We start from the raw sequence: 19,469 nt of genomic DNA, 5'->3' as shown, positions 1-19,469 counted from the left end.
CAAAGTTCATGTGTTGGAAATGTAATCCCTAATGCAACACTGATAGGAGGTGGGGCCTAATAAGAGGTGATTAGGTCACAACGGCTCTGCCTTCATGAATAGATTAATGTCATTATCTCTGGAGTGGGGTGGTTATCTCAAGAGTGGGCTTGTTGTGAAAGTGATTTCAGTCCCCTCTTGCTCTCTTACTCTCTCTTGTCTTTTCACCCTCCGCCTTGGGATGACGTATCAAGAAGGCCCTCACCAGATCAGATCCCTGAAGTTTTGACTTCCCAGCCTCGAGAAATATAAGAGATAAATTTCTGTTCTTTATAAATTACCTAGTCTCAAGTATTCTGTCACAGCAGCACACGACAGACTAAGACACATCATCTCACACTAGAATGTCAGTTCCATCAGAAAGAACCTTCGCCGTAATCTATCTTATTCACCATGCCATGTGTTGCCAGCACCTTTAAAAAATGTTCCTTAAGAATTATCCTCTTTTCAGACATTTCCAAGTATGCAGTATGGGAGAAGGAGGTATGAGGGGAGGAGGCCATGGGAGGAGGAGAGAGACTGGATCAAAAGCAAATGTTTACATAAGATCTGGTGACAGAGCCTGGCAGACCAGTTATCATAAGACTCCAATTATTTTCCAGTTGCTGTGTGACCAGCTGCAAGTCATACCACTTTGCCTTTCACAACATTTCAAAATACATGTCACTCAGCTTTCCAAACCAGTTCACCAGCTTCATCAGCCCTTTCTACCAACTCACTTCACCCATGACCCACCAAATGGCAGTGAATTCTAAGAGGGCAGTGTTAGAAAAGGAGAACAGAGAATTCATGAAACCCAAGGAAACACTATAATTATTCTCATGAACTTAAAAGTGAATTCAAAATGGAATAGGCATTAAGAATCATTGGTTTATGAGCAGCAAGAATTGAGTAATAGTCTAAGTTGACTTGGCAGGATCAAAATCTAGGTGCCAACAAGATGGTTCTCAACCTTTTCATGGTCATAGCACAATTTCAAATTCCAGAATTTTGAGAAAACAGTTAAAGAGATTGAGACTCAAGAAATCCTTGACAATGTTAGCAATAGATGCATCATCATAATCACTACTAGCATAAAACAATGCTCATTTTGCCTGCAAAGATCTCACAGTGGCAATTCACTACAACCATTCATCCGCAGGCACTCGGACTTCACTTGAAGAGAACAGTTGATGCCCTCATGGTGCTCAAGGACATAATACAAAAGTTGTCATCTTTCTCCTGTATATTTTTCTTTAGTGAGAGGCTGACTTGTGTTAAACTGTCTTTCTTCTAGCAAATCATATTCTTCACCATGTTCTACAAACACCTCAGGTCCAGTTCTGCTTGACAGGCGTTGCCTGTTAGTAGAGTGCTTGGTTGCAGTAAAATAAACTGTATACATTGATCAAAACTGGGTAGCCTATTTTTTGGTGGCCAGAGTGCCATGACATGCCAGTTTGGAAGCAAGGCTGAATTCCTTACTTCCTATTTCAAACATCCTTATCCCACAGTCATCAAGCGCACTATTCTGGGGTAAGAGACCTGATTAAAGTTGAATCATTTGTAAAAAAGTAAGAAATATGGTTTTAATAAAGTCGATTGAAGCAATATCATAACGGGTCTTAAATAATATAAAATGTGCTAAATAGACATCAGGAATCCATTAATTTATTAACAAATTCGTTCATTTAACAAATACGTATGAAGCATCTTTTGTAAGTCAGGTTCTCCCCTAATTGCATACTAGAGAGTGTGTGCACTGTTAGAAACAAAGTCCCTTCTTCATAAGACTTACTTTCTATTGCAGAGACAGACAATACCCAAAAAAATTAAGAAATAAAACAAGTAAATGTATAGTTAGAACTGATGATAAAGGTGAGGACTATGAGGAAAAAATAAAGCAGCTCAGGGAGAGAGTGCGGGGGAGGAGTGGCAGCTCTGATGCATCATGTGGTCTGGGAATGACTCACTGCTAGGGTGACCTTTAGGGAAGAGACTCTAAGGAAGGGAGAAAGTGTGGGCTGCAGCCTCCTTGGGGAAGAGTGTTTCAGGCCGAGGAAACAAGTGCAAAGGCCCTGAGGCAAGAGCACATTTGCATCAACATTGGCCAAGGTTTGAGGGAATATTTGAGAGGACAGTGGCAGATGAAATAAGGAGGGGGTGCTGGGAAGGTGAAAGACACAGGCAAATCAGATAGAAACTCTATGAAGATCTTAGCTTCTACTCCTAGTGAAATGAGAGGCCAGTGGAGGGTTCTCAACAGAGGAGTAACATGTTGTAACCTGTGTTTTAAAATGATAGCTTTGGGAGAATAAAGTTGCAAAATGGCAGAGAAGGGGAGAGATGATGGTGATATCTGAATGAGGGTGGTATCTGTGAAAGAGGTGAGAAGCAATTGAATTCTAGGTATATTCTGATGGTAAAACAAATAATTTGCTAATGGATTAGATTTAAGATGGGAAAGAAATAATCAAAGATTAGACATTTAGCCTAAACACTGGAAACATGACATTCCCATGAATCCAGAGAGAGAATACTGCAAGAGGAACAGGTCTGAAATTTTAAAACATAAGAACTTCAATTTTGCAAACATCCCATGCTGTCCAAATTAACAGTCACTAAGTACATGTGGGTACTTAAAATTTACATTTTAGTTAATAAAAACTAAATTAAAAATCCAGTTCCTCAGTTGCACTCAACACATTTCAAGTGCTCAATACTCACTTAGGGCTAGTGGCTACCTCAGTGGACAGTGCAGATATTAAAGAGCATTTCTGTGTCACATAAAGTTATATTGGGCAGTGCTGGTGGGACATTAAGCCTTTACTATATTATGGGTCCTCTGCTAACTTTCATTTTTGTCGTATTTTTTATTGGACAGTGTTGACTTAAGACTTCCTATGTGAATTTCAATCATGCTTATTTCAGTCCCTATGCTAGGGTTCTTCGTTCATCCACATTTTCCACTTCTCAATCATGTTTGGTTCAGGGAGAATGTCAATAAACGCATATGGTTATGAGAAGCGGAAAATGTGGATGAAAGAACCCTAGCATAGAGACTGAAATAAGCGTGACTGAAATGGAAGTACATGCAATTTTTACATTTTCCCTAGCCACATTAAAAAAATGGGTAAAATTAACTTTATTATTATAATTTATTTTAATATGCAATCAATACCAAAAAATCATTAAGGCATTTTACTTTTTGTACTAAGCCTTTGAAATCCCCTATGTACATCTCATTTCAGACTAGTCACACTTCAAAAGTTCAATAGCCATATGACTCACAGCTACATATTGGACAGCACAGGACTAGAGTATCAGTGAGTTGAAAACCTCCACTGACTGCTAGCAGTGGGTAATTCCTAGGAGAAGATGCTTACCAGTTAACGTTTCTTCACATGGAGGGTGGTTTCAGAAGTCTCAATTAGTATACTTAGGGACTTTAGACAAAGATCTCTGCACAAGCTGCAAAGAGGCAGCCTTGTAGAATGACTGAACACATTGAGTAGACTTGATGAAATATAGGTTGTCAATCCAGCTCTACTACCTCCTATCCTTGAACTAGTCAAAAACCAGTTTTCTTACTTGCAGAATGGATATAGTTGTACTAGCCCTTTAACGTTTGCCCTAAAGATCATTTATGCAAAGCTTTAGCTCAGGGCCAACAGCCTGCTTCTCCAAATGTGAACTGTGGATATTTGCATTGGGGACCAAGAAACAGAGACTCACTAGAATTCTGATTATTCCATATTTATATGTGTATATAAATACAAAAAATATTTTAGTCAATGCTGATTAATTAAACCTTTGCTCTAATTTGAATCATAAAGTTTATGTTGTAGCCACCTTTTATTGAGAATGGTCTCTGCCAGAAATTCAAGATGCTTGAGTTCATACAAACTTCAAATAGTATAGGGAAAGCTTAAATAATTGGTACAGTATTTCCTGTAAGAGTAGTTATCTAAATTGCTAGAGTGTCATCTTAATATAGTACCCTCAAGACTCCCCCAGCCTTTACTCAGTTAATAATTATTAAAACTCATCGCTAATTTCCTGTAAGGTTTAAAGAATGCATACAACATGTATTAGCACAAACACATTTCTTTATTAACCAAGGGATGATCCTAATTAATCCAACACACTTTGAAATAGCTACATGTAAAATGTTTGTGATAAAGATAATTGAACACAGTAATGAAAAAAAAAAGAAACAGTATGGAGATTTGCTCATTGAACTGAGCTTGGTCATTCTCTTAGTTAATTCCTGTCCAAAGTGATGATGGAATTTTTATTCTACTTTTTCATAGATCCGAGTACAGGTGACATTGTTCATGACACAGTCCTAGGAGAAGGAAAGACATTAAAGAGTTAGGTTAGCCTTATATTCCAGCAGTGGTGGTGTTAAAACATTAGAATCAAAGTCCCACAAAATCACGTCATCTAATTCATAGATGGAGAAAATTTCTTTCAGGATTCACGGATTTGAGAGAAGCTAGAAGCTGTTGTTTTGCTTATAATATGCAAGTTTTACAGAAAACTAACGTGTTGAATATATCTTTATTCTTTTGGTCTTGGCAAATATTCCTTAAAGATACAGAAAAATGTGTGTCTAAGAGAGCAGTTTGGGGGCTTGCCAAGATTTCACCGTAATGTGGCAGCAAAGCAAGAACTCCCCCTGACGCCAGCCAAATCCTCTGCTATGTCATGTCACTTCTCTATTTCCACTAGGATTTTCTTAATAATCAGTGTTCCTGGCCGGGCGCGGTGGCTCAAGCCTGTAATCCCAGCACTTTGGGAGGCCGAGACAGGTGGATCACAAGGTCAGGAGATCGAGACCACCCTGGCTAACATGGTGAAACTCCGTCTCTACTAAAAAAAAAAAAATACAAAAAAAACTAGCTGGGCGAGGTGGCAGGCGCCTGTAGTCCCAGCTACTCGGGAGGCTGAGGCAGGAGAATGGCGTGAACCCAGGAGGCGGAGCTCGCAGTGAGCTGAGATCTGGCCACTGCACTCAAGCCTGGGCGACAGAGCAAGACTCTGTCTCAAAAAATCAGTGTTCTAGTATTTAACTTGTTATTTTGCTTTTTTTCTTCCAAACTGAGTTCTGTTAATGATCAATGATACAGAACAGTTATGTGAACTACGAATGCACACAAGAAGCTAAGACACAGCAGTTTGACACTTACCACCACTAATTTCCCATCTTTCAATTTTCTTGTTATTGTGCTTTCCTTCCCATCCCACTCCTGATGCTGAACCAATGCACCATCTGTAAAGCTGCAGACAGTCTGCAAAAATGAAGTAAATGTTTTATCTTCCAAGTACATTATAAGAGTTTCCATGACTCATAACCTCATTAATTAACATTTTTTTTCACCTTCTCCTTTCTGAGTCTACTTCATTAACCCATATTGATTTTATTCACAATAGTTTGTGGTTTTCAACCTAGTAGCTTATAAAAGATGCCAATTCTATGATGAAGTTGATACTTTTGCTAATGTGACAAAACTCAATTCATAACTTTTTCATTAAGTTCTTGCCTATAAACAGTAAAATGCTATTGATACAGCCTATCATTCTAGAAGCTTCTGCGATTTCATAACATGTCATGACTGACCTGAGTTTTTCTGCCATCAGCTGTGGTTTCTTCAAATTTCTCTCCCAGGGTACAAGAAAACTGTGTTGTTTTCAAAGTGCTCTCAGTTTTTATGGTGAGGTTTTTGCCATCACAAGTGATGATACAGTCTGGCTTGGCCATTGCGCCCATTTTTCGCAAAGCTATTCCCACTCCTGTAGAATGTTAAGTCATGTTAAACAACAGGAAGACCAAAGTTATCATTTACATGATAAAAGCAATATAATTCCATTGTAATCACTTTGTGCAGCATATTTTCACTTATTTGCTTATTGATAACTATTATAAACACATATCCCATGGTATGAGCCAGCACTTTACATATATGAAACTCAGGTAAGCTTACAACAGCCCTGTAAAAGGCAGATGTTACTGTCTCCGTTTTACTGATGAGAAAGCGAGGCACTGAAGTAACTTGCCCAAGATCGTTCAACTAGAAAGTGATGGAGCTGGGAATCAAGAGCACTGGCACCCTGGCTTCAAATCTGAGCTCTTGGCCACCCTGCTATGCTGGCTTTCAGAAAGTTAGGGAAGAAATGCAGACTTGCAAATTTTATTTACTGAAAGCAGTTGATAGAAGGTGGAGATAAAGTATTCAAAATTGCAAATTCAGGAGTTCGCTCAATCTTTTTCTTTTTCCTGGATTCTGCCAACCATTACATTCTATGACTCCAGCACACAGTCTGGCACATAAATGCTCTCGATAAATATTTGATTAGTAGACTACACAAATTAGAAATCGATCCTGAGATACTCGAACAGCACAATCTTTTAAGTCAGCAGCACAATCTGGATGCTAACAAATGGGGAAAAAAATCCTACCTTTGAATATAAAAAATATTTCATAGCTTTATAAATCAATAGAAATTTATAAAATACCACATTAAATTGTATGTTAATTTATGATCTATCAATTTCCCCTTAACGTTAACATGTAATTTAGGATCTCTCTCTTTCCCCTTAGAGTTAGTTAACATGTACAAGGAAACCTTAGATCCAGGCCAAATCACTGTTTCATAAATGAGACTACAACCTACGCAGGGTGATTGTCTTGATGAAGAACTCTCAGCCAGGCTTTAAAGTTCCCCTTGGAGCCTTCTCTTTGGCCAGCTCAGGGCTGGTGCCTTACGCTGTTAATTGAGTCATTATTCACTCTCACTTTGGACAAATAAATGAGCTCTGCTCTATTCACATCGTGACTGCTCCCTAATGAACTGAGTCTTGACAACCTTCAAGGCACCAGAATCCTGGAAACAAGCCCTCCAAACCTACACACAATTTGCTTTCTACAATTTGTTCTCTGGGCCTTAAACTTGTACACACACACACTGTATTTATTGGACATGTGCAGTAAATCGCTTTTTCCAGAGTCATCTTGATGTAGGTTTATAAGGAAAAAGAAAAACACTGCCTTCTTACTTCACTGATAGTATCATAAATACACTCATGATTCACGATAAACCAGCCTTAACACTACATTGTCTTGGATAAAGGGTACTGAAGGAGTGATTCCGAAGTGCCACGACGACCAGGTATCAATAGAGGGCCACAGTAGTTATTTCACCAGTGAGCAACCAGGTTAACATTTGTGGATACCGGCTTCTGAAGCACCCTCATAAGTCCCAGCCGTCCCTTAGGGCTGGAAGCTCCCTTCCAGAGAGGATCCATTCTATGCTAACTCCATCTCACTTCCTAGTGGCCTGTGACAAAGGTCCACTTTTGTTTGCAATTTATCCAGTTGTCTCAATCAGCATGCAATCTGTCACTGGCATAGAAAAGGACAGTAATTTATAATGAAGCACTGTTTTGAGTGAGAGAAATGAATCTTACTACTGAGATTCTTCTCCCTCGGAATGCTTTCCGCAGGGCCACACCCATCTTGCATGCAGTTTGCCGCAGCAGGGCCAGGCAGTTTCTGTTACGGTTTTCCAGAAGAGCCCACTGCCCCCTTCCCCCTCACCCTCCAGAGGCAGAGACCAGGATGGCAACACATGGCCACCCCCAGGCACAGTCGGCCTCATTGCGCTCCTCCCACAGGCCACCCTCCCACTGCGGTGCCCCGGCCCGGCAGTGCCAGCAGCAGGTCTGCACCGCCTGCGCCACGCTTCTCGGGGGCCCTGGTGTTCCATGGGGTGCCAATCCAAAGGGTTCGGCTCAACTGCTGAGGGCGAGCAGAGGACCTGGGGGAGATGGGGCTGACAGAGGAATACAAGCTGAAGCTGCAGCGCCGCTCAGACCCGTCTACAGGATTTCTGCGGGAAACTGCGCGCCAGCACCGCGTCCCCAAGAAGGGAGGGCAACCTGCGCGCCAGAGAGGAACAAAAGATGCGACAGGGAGGGAAGGGGAGTGGGTGCTGCCACGATGGGGTAAATGGAAGAGCCAGGATAGTAGCAGGAAGGGGAAGGATGAGTAAAGGAGGAAAACAGGGAAATAGAGGGTCGCCTGGAGGGGGTCGAAAGAAGTGCAGCGTGAGGTGACGGGTGCGCGCACTAAAGGACAGGAAGCAATGCAGAGTGGCTGCTGTTTGGGCGAGGGGAAAGAAGCATAAGAGAAGTAGGTGGACCACGAGGTGGACTACCTCCGGAATCTCGCGGCCCGTGGGCGGGCAGGAGGCGCGCACGCTCCCTGCTCCTAGACGCCTGCCCGCGTGGTGCTGCGCGCGCTGCACCCAACGGCCGCGTGGTGGGGAAGATGGGAGGGGTTGGGGATAGGTCGCTGAGCATCTCCTGCCCCGGAATCTGGCACGCTGACTGGGACCGAAGGACAGACGGCCACAAACACGCCACGTTGCAGGCGCTGCCAGGTCGGGTGCCTCACCTAGCTCCTTCATGTATTCATCAAAGCCTTTGCTATCCACCAGGCGCCATCTTCCTTCCAGCTGCTGAACTGTGGCCATGGTGGGCGCGGGCGGGCTGACGTGCAGAGCGGGGTCGGCGTCGGCGTGGCAGCGTGCTGTCAGGCGCCCGGCGCCCGCGGCTGCTTTATATCGGCGGTCTGCGCAGGGCGGCGCTATGCGGCCAATGGGAGGCGGGCCTCGCCGGGCCCTCGCCCCGCCCGCCGCGCGCCCCCCGGGCCTTCCCGGGGTCGGGAGGTGCTAACCAGCAAGCAGGGACTCGCCACACGCACCCCACGCCTCCCGGACGCCTGCGCCTGCACGTTTCGGTGCCTCTGCAGGCCCAGGAAGCCACAGGGGGCACCTGGAGGCCCAGCCCCGCCTCTCCTTCACCCTTCCGTTTGACAGCCTATCCACCGCCGTTTTTCCTTTCAAAAATACCCGGACCAATCGATTAGCCCTCGCCGGACTCGGACTGCAGGAAGTGATTGATCGGCTGTTTGGTTTATTGATTGATTAACTACGGTGCCTCCCTGACCTTCTGCTCCTTGCCAGCGGACAAGCTCACAATCCACACCCTCCTGAGAGAACCCGCTCTCGCCATCCGCAGGTCTCCCTGGCCCAATAGTGGGGATATACCTGAGTTGAGCTAGAGGATTTTATCAGAAGGTGCCTGTTGGAACGGAGGACGTCTCGGGAAGTGTGGTTTCTAAACTAAAAGACTGCAGGAAGTGTCAACTTTAGTGATTGTCATTGCCATTCAAGAATGTTTTATTAGTTTATGTTCCCCTCGTAGTGCACCCTTCACGGTTTCTTCTCAGACACCAGCGGGTTCCCTCTTTCTCTTGAACTATAATAATACCCTATACATGTGCGTAGAACGTGATACATTTCAAAGTGTACTTTTCACAGTTTATTACTTGGTGTTCCCGGGTGCCTGTTGGAGCTGACCTCCCTGGACTGGACTGACCTCCCTGGACTGGACTGAGGTGAGGAAGTTGCCACACAGGTTGGCCGTTTCGATAGAGGTAATGTGCATTTATTGAGTAGCTACTAAGTGCTAGATGTGCTTCCTGGGCACTTTATAGACATTGGTCTCCACTATATTTTTGCTAGGGGTGTTATCCCAATTTTTCAAAAGAGAAAGTAGGGCAAAGAAAGTGCACAGTGGGGCCGGGCGCGGTGGCTCACGCCTGTAATCCCAGCACTTTGGGAGGCCGAGGCGGGCGGATCACAAGGTCAGGAGATCGAGACCATGGTGAAACCCCGTCTCTACTAAAAAATAGAAAAAAATTAGCCGGGCGCAGTGGCGGGCGCCTGTAGTCCCAGCTACTCGGGAGGCTGAGGTAGGAGAATGGCGTGAACCCGGGAGGCGGAGCTTGCAGTGAGCCGAGATTGCGCCACTGCACTCCAGCCTGGGCGACAGAGCGAGACTCCGTCTCAAAAAAAAAAAAAAAAAAAAAAAAAAAAAAAAAAAAAAAATTAAAAACAAGAAAGTGCACAGTGGTAGAACCAGAATCCCCATCCAGGTCCAACTCACTGAAGACCTTATGAAATCAGACCACACCTGATGACGGAACTCTGAGTAGACCATAGTCACCGAGACACTACTGGTTCTTGTATCATCCTTGACAAAATTGAAATCTGAGGTTGGTTTGCTATCTCCCAACATGCTGCTTCCTTGAACTGCATCCCTTTCAAGTCCCTGCCCTAAGTTTAGGGTCCCATCAGTCTTCCTGGTGGTACCATTTAACACTCAGTTGTTTTCCCAATAAGGGTCTTCATGTCCCCACTGCTCAGAAAACATTCGTGTTCTGAGGGAAGCTGAGTAGGTCATTTGCTCAGTGATGGGAAGCCCTGGCTTCCAGGCACTTCGGGAGCTCCTAGGGCTGCCTGTGTGTTTGAGCTCTTCATGTGCCATTTCAACATGTCTTATCCGTTTCTGTATAGAATGTAGTAATAATAGGACGCAGCACTCTGATACTAATTTTTAAATTATCATAATCTAACGTGTTACAGAAATATCAAAAAGAGATTGGCACTGGAGTACTAGATACTTAGCTACTTAAGAAATAGCCTTTAATCTCAAGGCCTTACCTAAAACTTAAGTTTAAACACAATCTCTAATGTGATGAGTGGAAATCGTTCTTTTGTGTTAAAACATACAGAAAAAACAAAGATATATGGCCAAAATAATAACCGTTATTTTATCTTGTGGAACAAAAAATGGCATGGTGATTGCTCTGTTCCTCAGGGAAACACATTGAATGTCTTGTTTTCAGACACTTCATCTGATGTGTATACAGATGTATGATTGGAGTAGATTATTCCTAATGCCCCTTAAGCTCTACTACTCAGATTCTTTCCTTCTCAAGAGTAATGGTAATGGATTTTAAGATGTGAAAAAGCAGTAAGTACTCTCTTCACCCGCTAAGTAAAGGCCTATTCTAGGCTACTTACCTTGCACCCATTATGAGGTGTAAAACCAAAAATGTTGTGAAAACAAATTTCACTGAAGTCTCATGTAACTTTATGGGGATGGTTGAGTATTTCTTTGTTGGAAAGAAGGAGAATCATCACTTGATTGTGATTAATTACGACATAGGAAACAAGAAACAATAGTTTTATCCTAGCCTGTCCTTACGAACATTAGTAACTGTGCTGTTCATTATTTTTAGTAACAGCACATACGTAATACAGGTGTTATATCATGTCTTCCTTCACACGAAGATAATAACACATTCTTCTTATGGATGAAAATGACTGAAGAATCAAGAATTACTAGCAACTCTTCTTCCAGTAGCTTAGAAAACTGCCTTTTTCAAGACAGATGCAATTTTACTTAATATCTCTGAACCTTAGTTTTATCATCTGTGAATTTAAGGAGATGAGAATTAAAACTAAATAATTTATTAGATCACCTTCAGTTTATGAAGTACTCCTGCAGTAGTAGTTCATGGCCTTGAAAAAGCGTACTCAAAATTACTCTATTTCCACCTAGTGGTAAAACCATAATATTTCTCTGAGTAGAAATTAGAAATTGATAAATTTGAGTAGTTTTTCAGCTTCTCATTCTGTAATCACACACAGCTTTGGAGCATATTGTGTCATTTTTATTTAAAGACAACTTCCCAGTTGAAGTTTATGTACATAGATATGCCTTCCACAAAGTTGATTATTGCATATTAATTCTTCGTAAGGACAGTAAGTGTTGGTGGCTTAGCAACAGGCAGTTGGTAGAGAAATGGAGAGTACCACATTAAATTATTGCAGAGAATATTCAAAGTAATCCATTTCAGGGAACTGAATCTTTTCTAAGTATATGGCCAGATGATCAAAAAAGGAAAAAAAAAAATTAATCACTGAGATTGGAGAATACGTTTATTTAAACCTAGTGCCTCCCTTAAATTTTATAACCAGCTTTTTAACCCTCACTCATCTGGCTTTCCTTGCTATAGACATGCTTTGCATACCCAGCTTCTACTCACGTCTTCCCTAAGAAAATTTCACTTGGAATCAGTTCCAAAAGAAAATCTTAAGAGATAGAGTATGGATCTGCATGTTGTCAGCTATCTGAAGCAGCAGAAATTCCCGTATGAGAATAAGTCAGGGAGCCTTGCAGTTTAAGGCACACCTTAAATATTAAATTTTAAATCCTTCAATGCATCCAGCCAAAACAAGAAATTGCAATAGCTACCATCCATCAATACAAGGTTTTTTTGGTTTGTTTTTCATAATAAGATTGGTTTTAATTAAAGCACTTATAAGGCCGGGCACAGTGGCTCATACCTGTAATCGCAGCACTTTGTGGGGCTGAGGTGGGCAGATCACGAGGTCAGGAGTTCGAGACCAGCCTTACCAACATGGTGAAACCCCGTCTCTACTAAAAATACAAAACTTAGCCAGGCATGGTGACACACGCCTGTAATCCCAGCTACTCAGGAGGCTGAGGCAGGAGAATCGCTTGAACCCGGGAGGCGGAGGTTGCGGTGAGCCAAGATCGCATCACTGCACTCCAGCCTAGGTGACAGAGCGAGACTCCATGTCAAAAAAAAAAAAAAAAAGAACTTATAAAGATGGAGTTATATTTTGAACTTTGTGCTTTTACCTAAAGCAGTTAGAGTAGAGTCTTACACAACATGACTGCCATGACTAACCATTAAAATTTTCCAGCACCTTAAATAATCCATCATAAACTTGTGCTTGCTGAGTTAACTGGATTACAGGATAGCTGGAGGGAAAATGAGGCATTGCAAAAGTTACAGTAATAAAAGGTGAACGGCTTTAAAATAAGGCAGAGGACATAAGGCTCATTTTATAATAAAAGCTTTCAGTATAAAATTAATACATTTCCCTTACTTGTATAGATCTTTCTACTTTCCAGACATGTGTATTATTGTATATTACATTTGTCATTAGCTCATGGCAACAGATATACATAGTTTGGGCTAACCCTTTTATACCTCATATGAGCAGTGTTCAAAGGTTTAAAAGCACAACTCCGAAGGGCAGAGCTTGAAATGAAGCAGGAGGATGCAACCAAGCCACCCCAGTAAACACAAAATCTTAGTAAAAGCACTATGTTTACCAGGCAATACAACTTCAAAACAAATTCCTTAGCAACTCCAACCTCTTCAATCACATTATTACTCCTAATAATAATCACATTATTACAAGCCCACTTCTAATCACATTATTACTCCTAAGCCTCCTTATATACAAAATCTTAGGCTGGCCAAGCCCAAACACACAGACACATTCATAATGAACATCTCTGTCCTTAAAAATTACAAACATAAAAAACCTCCAAATGATATGTTCCCACTGGAAAAGGCCAAATTCTTTTCTTGTAGATTACCCTTTTCTATTTTTCATTCCTACCTCCCATGCAATATTCCTAGATTCTCACACCATTTGATCATTTCTCTTTTTCGATATTATTATCTATCAGAATTAATGATTTTTTCAAGTCAAATCTACAAAACCATGGATTTGCTTGCCTCTTAGCTATTTATCTCAGTGAGTCAGGCCCATTGCTTCCATTTTTCTGGATTAGCTTTGAAGAAGAATCATCAGCATTTAATAACCTACCTAAATCTGACTGAAGATGCTTTCTTGATCCTATCTCTGGTCCTCTTCCTTTGGCGATGGGAAGAGCTACCCTGTAACTCCTCAGAGTCATGCACAGAGCTGTAAAACCAGCATGGAGCTGATTTTGTGCACTTCTCTGAAGGACCCAAGCAGCAGGATGGGTACTTTTGTTCACCCACCCATAGACACCACAGGACACTTTTTGTTCACCTGCTCACTTCTGCATTGACCAAATTTAAAGACATAAATTCAACAGTATGTAGGGGAAGGTATATTTAATTCTCCCATGCATTACCTCTGCCATCTTGCCCGCTGTATGCCTAAATTCCCTGTTTCTACGGCAATGGTTTCTCCTCTAAGTAATCCACTATTAATTACACGAAACCAGTTTAAGTTTCCAGTAAACTATATTCTGTTTTCTACATTGGCTAAATATTATAATTTCATGGAGGAACTGGGAGGCTAAGTAGTTGTTACCAGTAAGAAGGTCAACTGTGATCTTAGTTCCAGCCTATTTTGGAAGGTGGGATAAAAAATATTTGTGTCACAAATCTCAAATCTTGTCTCCTGTCTTACAACCTTGAAATACATAGTTAATTCCTGCAGGGTCTCAGACATTCTACTGAGTTGCCAAATATTGAGCAAATATTGGGTTTCCCTTGTCAACACTCAGGACTAGAAAGAGGAGATCTCAAATACCATGGCCTCAGGATTCTGAATGTGGGTCTGAAATCCCTCCTTCTTACTTTGGATTAAAAGCTCGCCTGAGCTACAAACATCTGTTGTCCTAGAATGGATATTTTTATTTAGATATCAACCAATTCAACTTCACTCCTTTATTGATTCAGTCAACAAATCAATAAAATTGACTTCAAAAATTGAAATCACTTTTTAATTTTCCTCCTGTTCTCTTTCTACCCTGCCCTTTCTTCTTCACACTTGATATCAGTTTTACCCATCTGAAGGAGGAATAAGTCTGACTTGTCTTTGAAACATTTGCTTTGTCTCATAACTGCCACATGCTGGGCCTAAAGTGTATGTACCTGGATTTGAAGACAACAAAATATCTAGAGGATCTGCTCTGTGGGTGGGACATGGCAGCTAGAGCTGTGGAGGTCAGGCTTGAATTCCAGGGGATGGTACTATCATGATTCTGATGGGTTCTTCTGATCTGGATTTGGATCCTGGCAAGAGAATGGTAGAGTTTAGCTATCAGGAAGAAGGAACAAGACCTAAGCTGATGGTCAAATCCTAAAAAAACACAAAAATAATCGTGTGCCCTGCATCTTTACCTCCTTCTCCCTGCCCAGCACATCAGAGAGCATTAATTCCAGCTTCACCATCAGGGCAGAGATGGAGCTCCTAATGGCCTTTCTGCCCTGGTAGGTTATCTGAACATACTATTTTTTGCAGAGTGCAAGATTGGATGACCATATCCTGGTTTGACTGGGGCAAGTCAGGGCTGTGCTTGTTGTTCTGGTATGATTTTGAGCAATGCCCTCCTTCCTTCCAACTATTTCAAATAGGATGAAGAGTTGTATATTTAATTCTCACGTATCAGGCAGCTCCAAAGTCTAAATTTCAAGGAAGGCATTAACATGGTACTACAGTGTCATCTATTGTAGGACCTGAAGGTGCCTTGCAGGAGGGAAAAAAATGCGGTAGGGCCATGTTCAGTCTTTCCCTACTCAGGTATCATACAAATATGTCATGCAGGGATAGCTTTGCTTGCTCACAAAAGAATGGCCAGCAGAGCTGTCCATACCAGACAGATTCCTTTGTCTCAAATCAGTCCGTATTTTTAGAACACCTAGTAATTATGTGGATAGAATCTAGTTCTTATCTTCAAGAAGTTTGGTATCTAAGTCTGTACAAGCTAAAGAACTACATCCATTGTGGTTTTTTTAAGTTTCACAAACATTTATTAAAAATTGATTCTGTTTTAGTTCATTACATTGAAAATTTGAAAAAATTAAAGGTTTTTGAAATATCAGATAAACAGAAACCCTCAGATTCCCCATAATTCATTATATCTTTTTTCTTAAGAAACTACATTATTTTATTTAAGAAATAAATGAAAGGTTTTTAGATCATCACTTGTTAAAGTCTACATTTGTTGTTTTCCATTTACAAAATAATGTTTTTATTTTGTTCTTTTATTTTTATTTTATTGACAAATAATTGTATATATTTATGGGGTAAAATGTGATGTTACGATATAGATATAGAAATAAAATAATAAAAATAAAATACTTAGGAGTACATTGAACCAAGGAGATAAAAAATCTATATACTTAAAACTGTGAAACATTGATAAAAGAAATTTAAAATGACACAAATAAATGGAAAGATATCCTGTATTCTTGCATTGGAGGAACTGATATTGTTAAAATGTCCATACCACCCAAAGTGATCTATAGATTCAATGCAATTGCTATCAAAATTCCAAGGTCATTCTTCACAGAAATGGAGAAAACAATTCTAACATTCATGTAGCACCACAAAGGACCCCAGTTAGCCAAGAAGAACAATTAGCAAAAGCTGGAGGCATCACACTACCTGATTTGAAAATGTACTACAAAGCTATAGTAATTAAAACAGCATCGTGCTAGCATAAAAAGAGACACATCAACCAATGGGATAGAATAGCCCACGAATAAACCACATCTACAGTCAATTTAATTTTTTACAAAGGTGCCAAGAACACACAATGAGGAAAGAACAGTCCCTTTAATAAATGGTATTGAGAAAACTCGATATCAACATGCAGAAGAATGAAACTAGGCCCTTATCTCATATACAAAAATCATCTCAAAATGGATTAAATTCTTAAATGTAAAACATGAAACTACTAGGAGAAAACATAGAGGATAAGCTCCATGACATTGGTCAAGGCAATTGTTTTATCTTTATAATATTAAGTGAGGTTTTTTTTTAAAGCTAGTCTTTTTTTAAAAAAAACCATAACAACAACAGGCCACCTCTTTTGCAGAAACCAGGTGAGTGTACCAAATAGATATACCTTGTTTAAAATTAATGTACCAAATGTCAAAAAGTTAACTGAGGTAAACTTTGCTCAGGTGGATCTTGTCTGAGAAATACTGGGTTAGAGATCATAAAGCAACCCATGCCACTACTTAGCTCTGTGTGTGCTTTAGAGTTAGTTCATTGCTATGAACCTGGGAGTAAATGGACACCAGGCTATGCCTGAGGTGGTGATGCATACTGAGATATACAACTTGCATAACAAAAATGTCCAGCATACAAGTCAAAACTGGAATTGTCTACCACCCAGCTAGTTCAGTAAGGGCGAGAAAATCCTGCTGAGTTCCTTTTCTGAGAATTGAGAGAAGAGTCTCAGAAGCAAAGCTGAATGATTTCTTGCCACATATACTCTGATGCCCTTGTCTTTCAATAGAAACTGTACGTGGTTCCTGGGGAAAAGAATATGGTTCTATATGACAAGTTTAATTTGTTTCATGTTGTAAAATATTATCACTTCTGCAGCTATATTATCAGGACATCAGATAAGTATCAAGACAGAATAGGACCAGCTTCTATAAACAGGAAAGAATGCCATTTACTGGTGTCCCTGTGAATGTATTTAGCATATGAAAGTTACTATATGTTACTTACTATATGGGAAAGAAAGCTTTTTTCTCAAATACCTTTCCATTTTATTGCATTTTTGCATTTTGGTTGACATAATCATTTCTGAGATATATTCACAGAAACAAAAGTTTGACCCCAATATGAAACAGGAAATCAAAACTGCCTAATATTCCATTTGAAAGCATGTGATGATATAAATCGTAACTAGAAACAAAATAAAAATCACGTAAGAGTTAAACAAAACATTTATTTGTCATTTTCCAATCAACGTAAATAGTGACGGTAAATCTTGCACACATAAAAAAAGTATTGGGTTTCCTTTTGCTTCGTGCTTTACTGAGTAGGTGGCAGCTGCCTCTGGTTTTCCAAGGCAAGGCTCTAGTTCTTTCACACACTGGTTTTTCACAACCCAAAGCCATAGGTACAGTATTTAGAGAAAGCTTTGTATATGTGACCCGGGAGGCCAAAGTAGATGCCCCTTTATCAATTAAGCCAGACCTTAAAGTTGAAACAGTACTCTGAGGGAACCTAACTAGTCCAAGTCACTAATCCACATGAACAAGTAGAACTTGATCTTTGCTGCCCACGCCCAAGACATACAGTTTTTTATTGCATATTTGGCAGTAATTCTTGGTCAGACGTGATCTCAGAACAATGAGTTGTCACTTGAGCAGCCATATCAGTAAATTTTTAAAAGTTACATAGTTTCATTTCTGAAATTAGATTAGTGGCTTGGATTTAGAACTAAAGGAGAATCAAAATCCTAGAGTTTAAAAGAATTTTAGATGTCTTCTTATTCAGCTAAAACTCAATCAAGATTCCTCTGACAAAAGATTTTCTGAGTAAGCAAAAATAGAATTGCAAATTATAGGTTTATCAAGAATACCAAATATATTCCGTGATTATTAAAGTATTCTTTAAAATACTTTATGGGAAGAAAAATGAAAATGAAAAAATAAAAGAAAGGGATTAACCAAAAGTTAAATTATTTCTTTCAATTTGTATTTGGCCTATGAAAATAACAGTTAATAATTCATAGTTAAAACAATACTAGCGTATGGATTATAAATAGATATGGAAAATTTAACACTGCAAGTAATTGTGCTATTGTTTGACCTCCTCACCTGTTTCTCAAGAAAACCATATGTCGTAGTAATCATGTGTCATATACATACACAAACACACATAATTTGCTCACTATTTAAACTGTAGCAGAGCCTTTTTGGTCTCCTAGAAAATCTTCAAAAGTATATATCTTTTTTAAAGATCTGTTTTAAAAAAACTATTATCTTTGTGTCCTCAATTCCCCTTTGTCTTCACTTGAATTGAAAAAAAAAAATCTTAAAAGATTTTTTAAGAATCAAATTAGACATAGCAACTTTTGTCTCTATTATAACTCTAGGCCCTAACATGTTAATATAGTCAGGCAAAGAAATATTAATATCATTCATAAGACAATAATTTCATTAAATATCTGCTCTAAATGCATAAAAAGTAAAAGCAGTGGCCTAGGATATTGTTCTAGACTTTGCTACAAAATACCTGTTTAAATTCAAATTTTTGTTTTCTCATCTATAAAATGAGAACAGAAGAAATTAAATTTTCCTGTGAGTGATTTTTTGAATACAGACTCCATTATCAAACAAATTAGGAAAATTGGGCATACCATGATTCCCACTGGATATTTCCAGCTTGTATGAGCATACTAAAGATGCCAGGAAATCTTGAACTTAAAAAATACATTTAACTTTTTAAGAGCAGCATTTCTACAAATGGATTGATTACAAAACCTGCCTTGTTTGCTGCCGTCCTTTTAACAGCACTTCGAATGCTCTGAAGAATAGGAAAATGCTGATGATAATCTTCAGCCTCCAAAGTATTTGATTCTATCACCGAGTCACTGTTCTGCGGGAATAAAGAAGTATAGTATGTAACTAGTAATGGCCTCAAAGAACATACATATTAGTTGTTCATGGAGGACATCTATGCATGAAAACTTACCCCCTAGTAAAGGTCTTCTAGACATGTTCTACTGAAGTTCAGAAAGTGAATGTAACCAAAAGGTACAGTATTTAGAGAAAGCTTTGTATGTGTGACCCAGGAGGCCAAAGTAGATGCCCCTTTATCAATTAAGCCAGACCTTAAAGTTGAAACAAGTTCCCTACAGGTTGAGGGTTCAGGGTTCAGCTGGCGTGGTATTGTCCTAAATTCCTTTAAGAAAAACCACACCTTTGCTAAACTCCTTAACAACAGGAGGAATCAGGCAAATTATC

The 19,469-nt window shown here is 40.0% G+C and overlaps 1 protein-coding gene and 1 long non-coding RNA gene across 2 annotated transcripts in view; one reads left to right on the top strand and one right to left on the bottom strand.

The window, feature by feature from the left end:
• Positions 1 to 4,107: 4,107 nt before the first annotated feature.
• On the bottom strand, positions 4,108 to 8,671 carry FABP5 (fatty acid binding protein 5). The gene is made up of 4 exons (XM_008000965.3): positions 8,478 to 8,671; positions 5,642 to 5,814; positions 5,211 to 5,312; positions 4,108 to 4,366 (listed from the first exon to the last, which is right to left on the bottom strand). Exons 1-4 carry the CDS (start codon positions 8,554 to 8,556, stop codon positions 4,313 to 4,315), a joined length of 408 nt encoding a protein of 135 aa, XP_007999156.1. The 5' UTR covers positions 8,557 to 8,671; the 3' UTR covers positions 4,108 to 4,312.
• Positions 8,672 to 8,793: 122 nt separating this feature from the next.
• LOC140712216 (uncharacterized) overlaps positions 8,794 to 19,469 on the top strand; it is a 29,701-nt gene continuing 19,025 nt past the window's right edge. The window contains exon 1 of the long non-coding RNA XR_012093719.1: positions 8,794 to 9,521. This is a non-coding gene — a long non-coding RNA (uncharacterized lncRNA). The remainder of the gene's footprint in view (positions 9,522 to 19,469) is intronic.

This window comes from Chlorocebus sabaeus, chromosome 8 (assembly GCF_047675955.1).
Source record: "Chlorocebus sabaeus isolate Y175 chromosome 8, mChlSab1.0.hap1, whole genome shotgun sequence".
Lineage (NCBI taxonomy): Eukaryota > Metazoa > Chordata > Mammalia > Primates > Cercopithecidae > Chlorocebus > Chlorocebus sabaeus.
Note: the sequence above shows the minus strand (reverse complement) of the source record. Positions and strands in the feature narration are given on the sequence as shown.

What these genes read in the sequence shown, in the direction of transcription:
- FABP5 (XM_008000965.3), bottom strand. Translation starts at nt 8,556, where the DNA reads ATGGCCACAGTTCAGCAGCTGGAAGGAAGATGGCGCCTGGTGGATAGC. An exon ending in TGAATACATGAAGGAGCTAG is followed by an intron (nt 5,815 to 8,477) that starts GTGAGGCACCCG and finishes AACATTCTACAG; the next exon opens with GAGTGGGAATAGCTTTGCGA. An exon ending in CTGATGGCAGAAAAACTCAG is followed by an intron (nt 5,313 to 5,641) that starts GTCAGTCATGAC and finishes TCATTTTTGCAG; the next exon opens with ACTGTCTGCAGCTTTACAGA.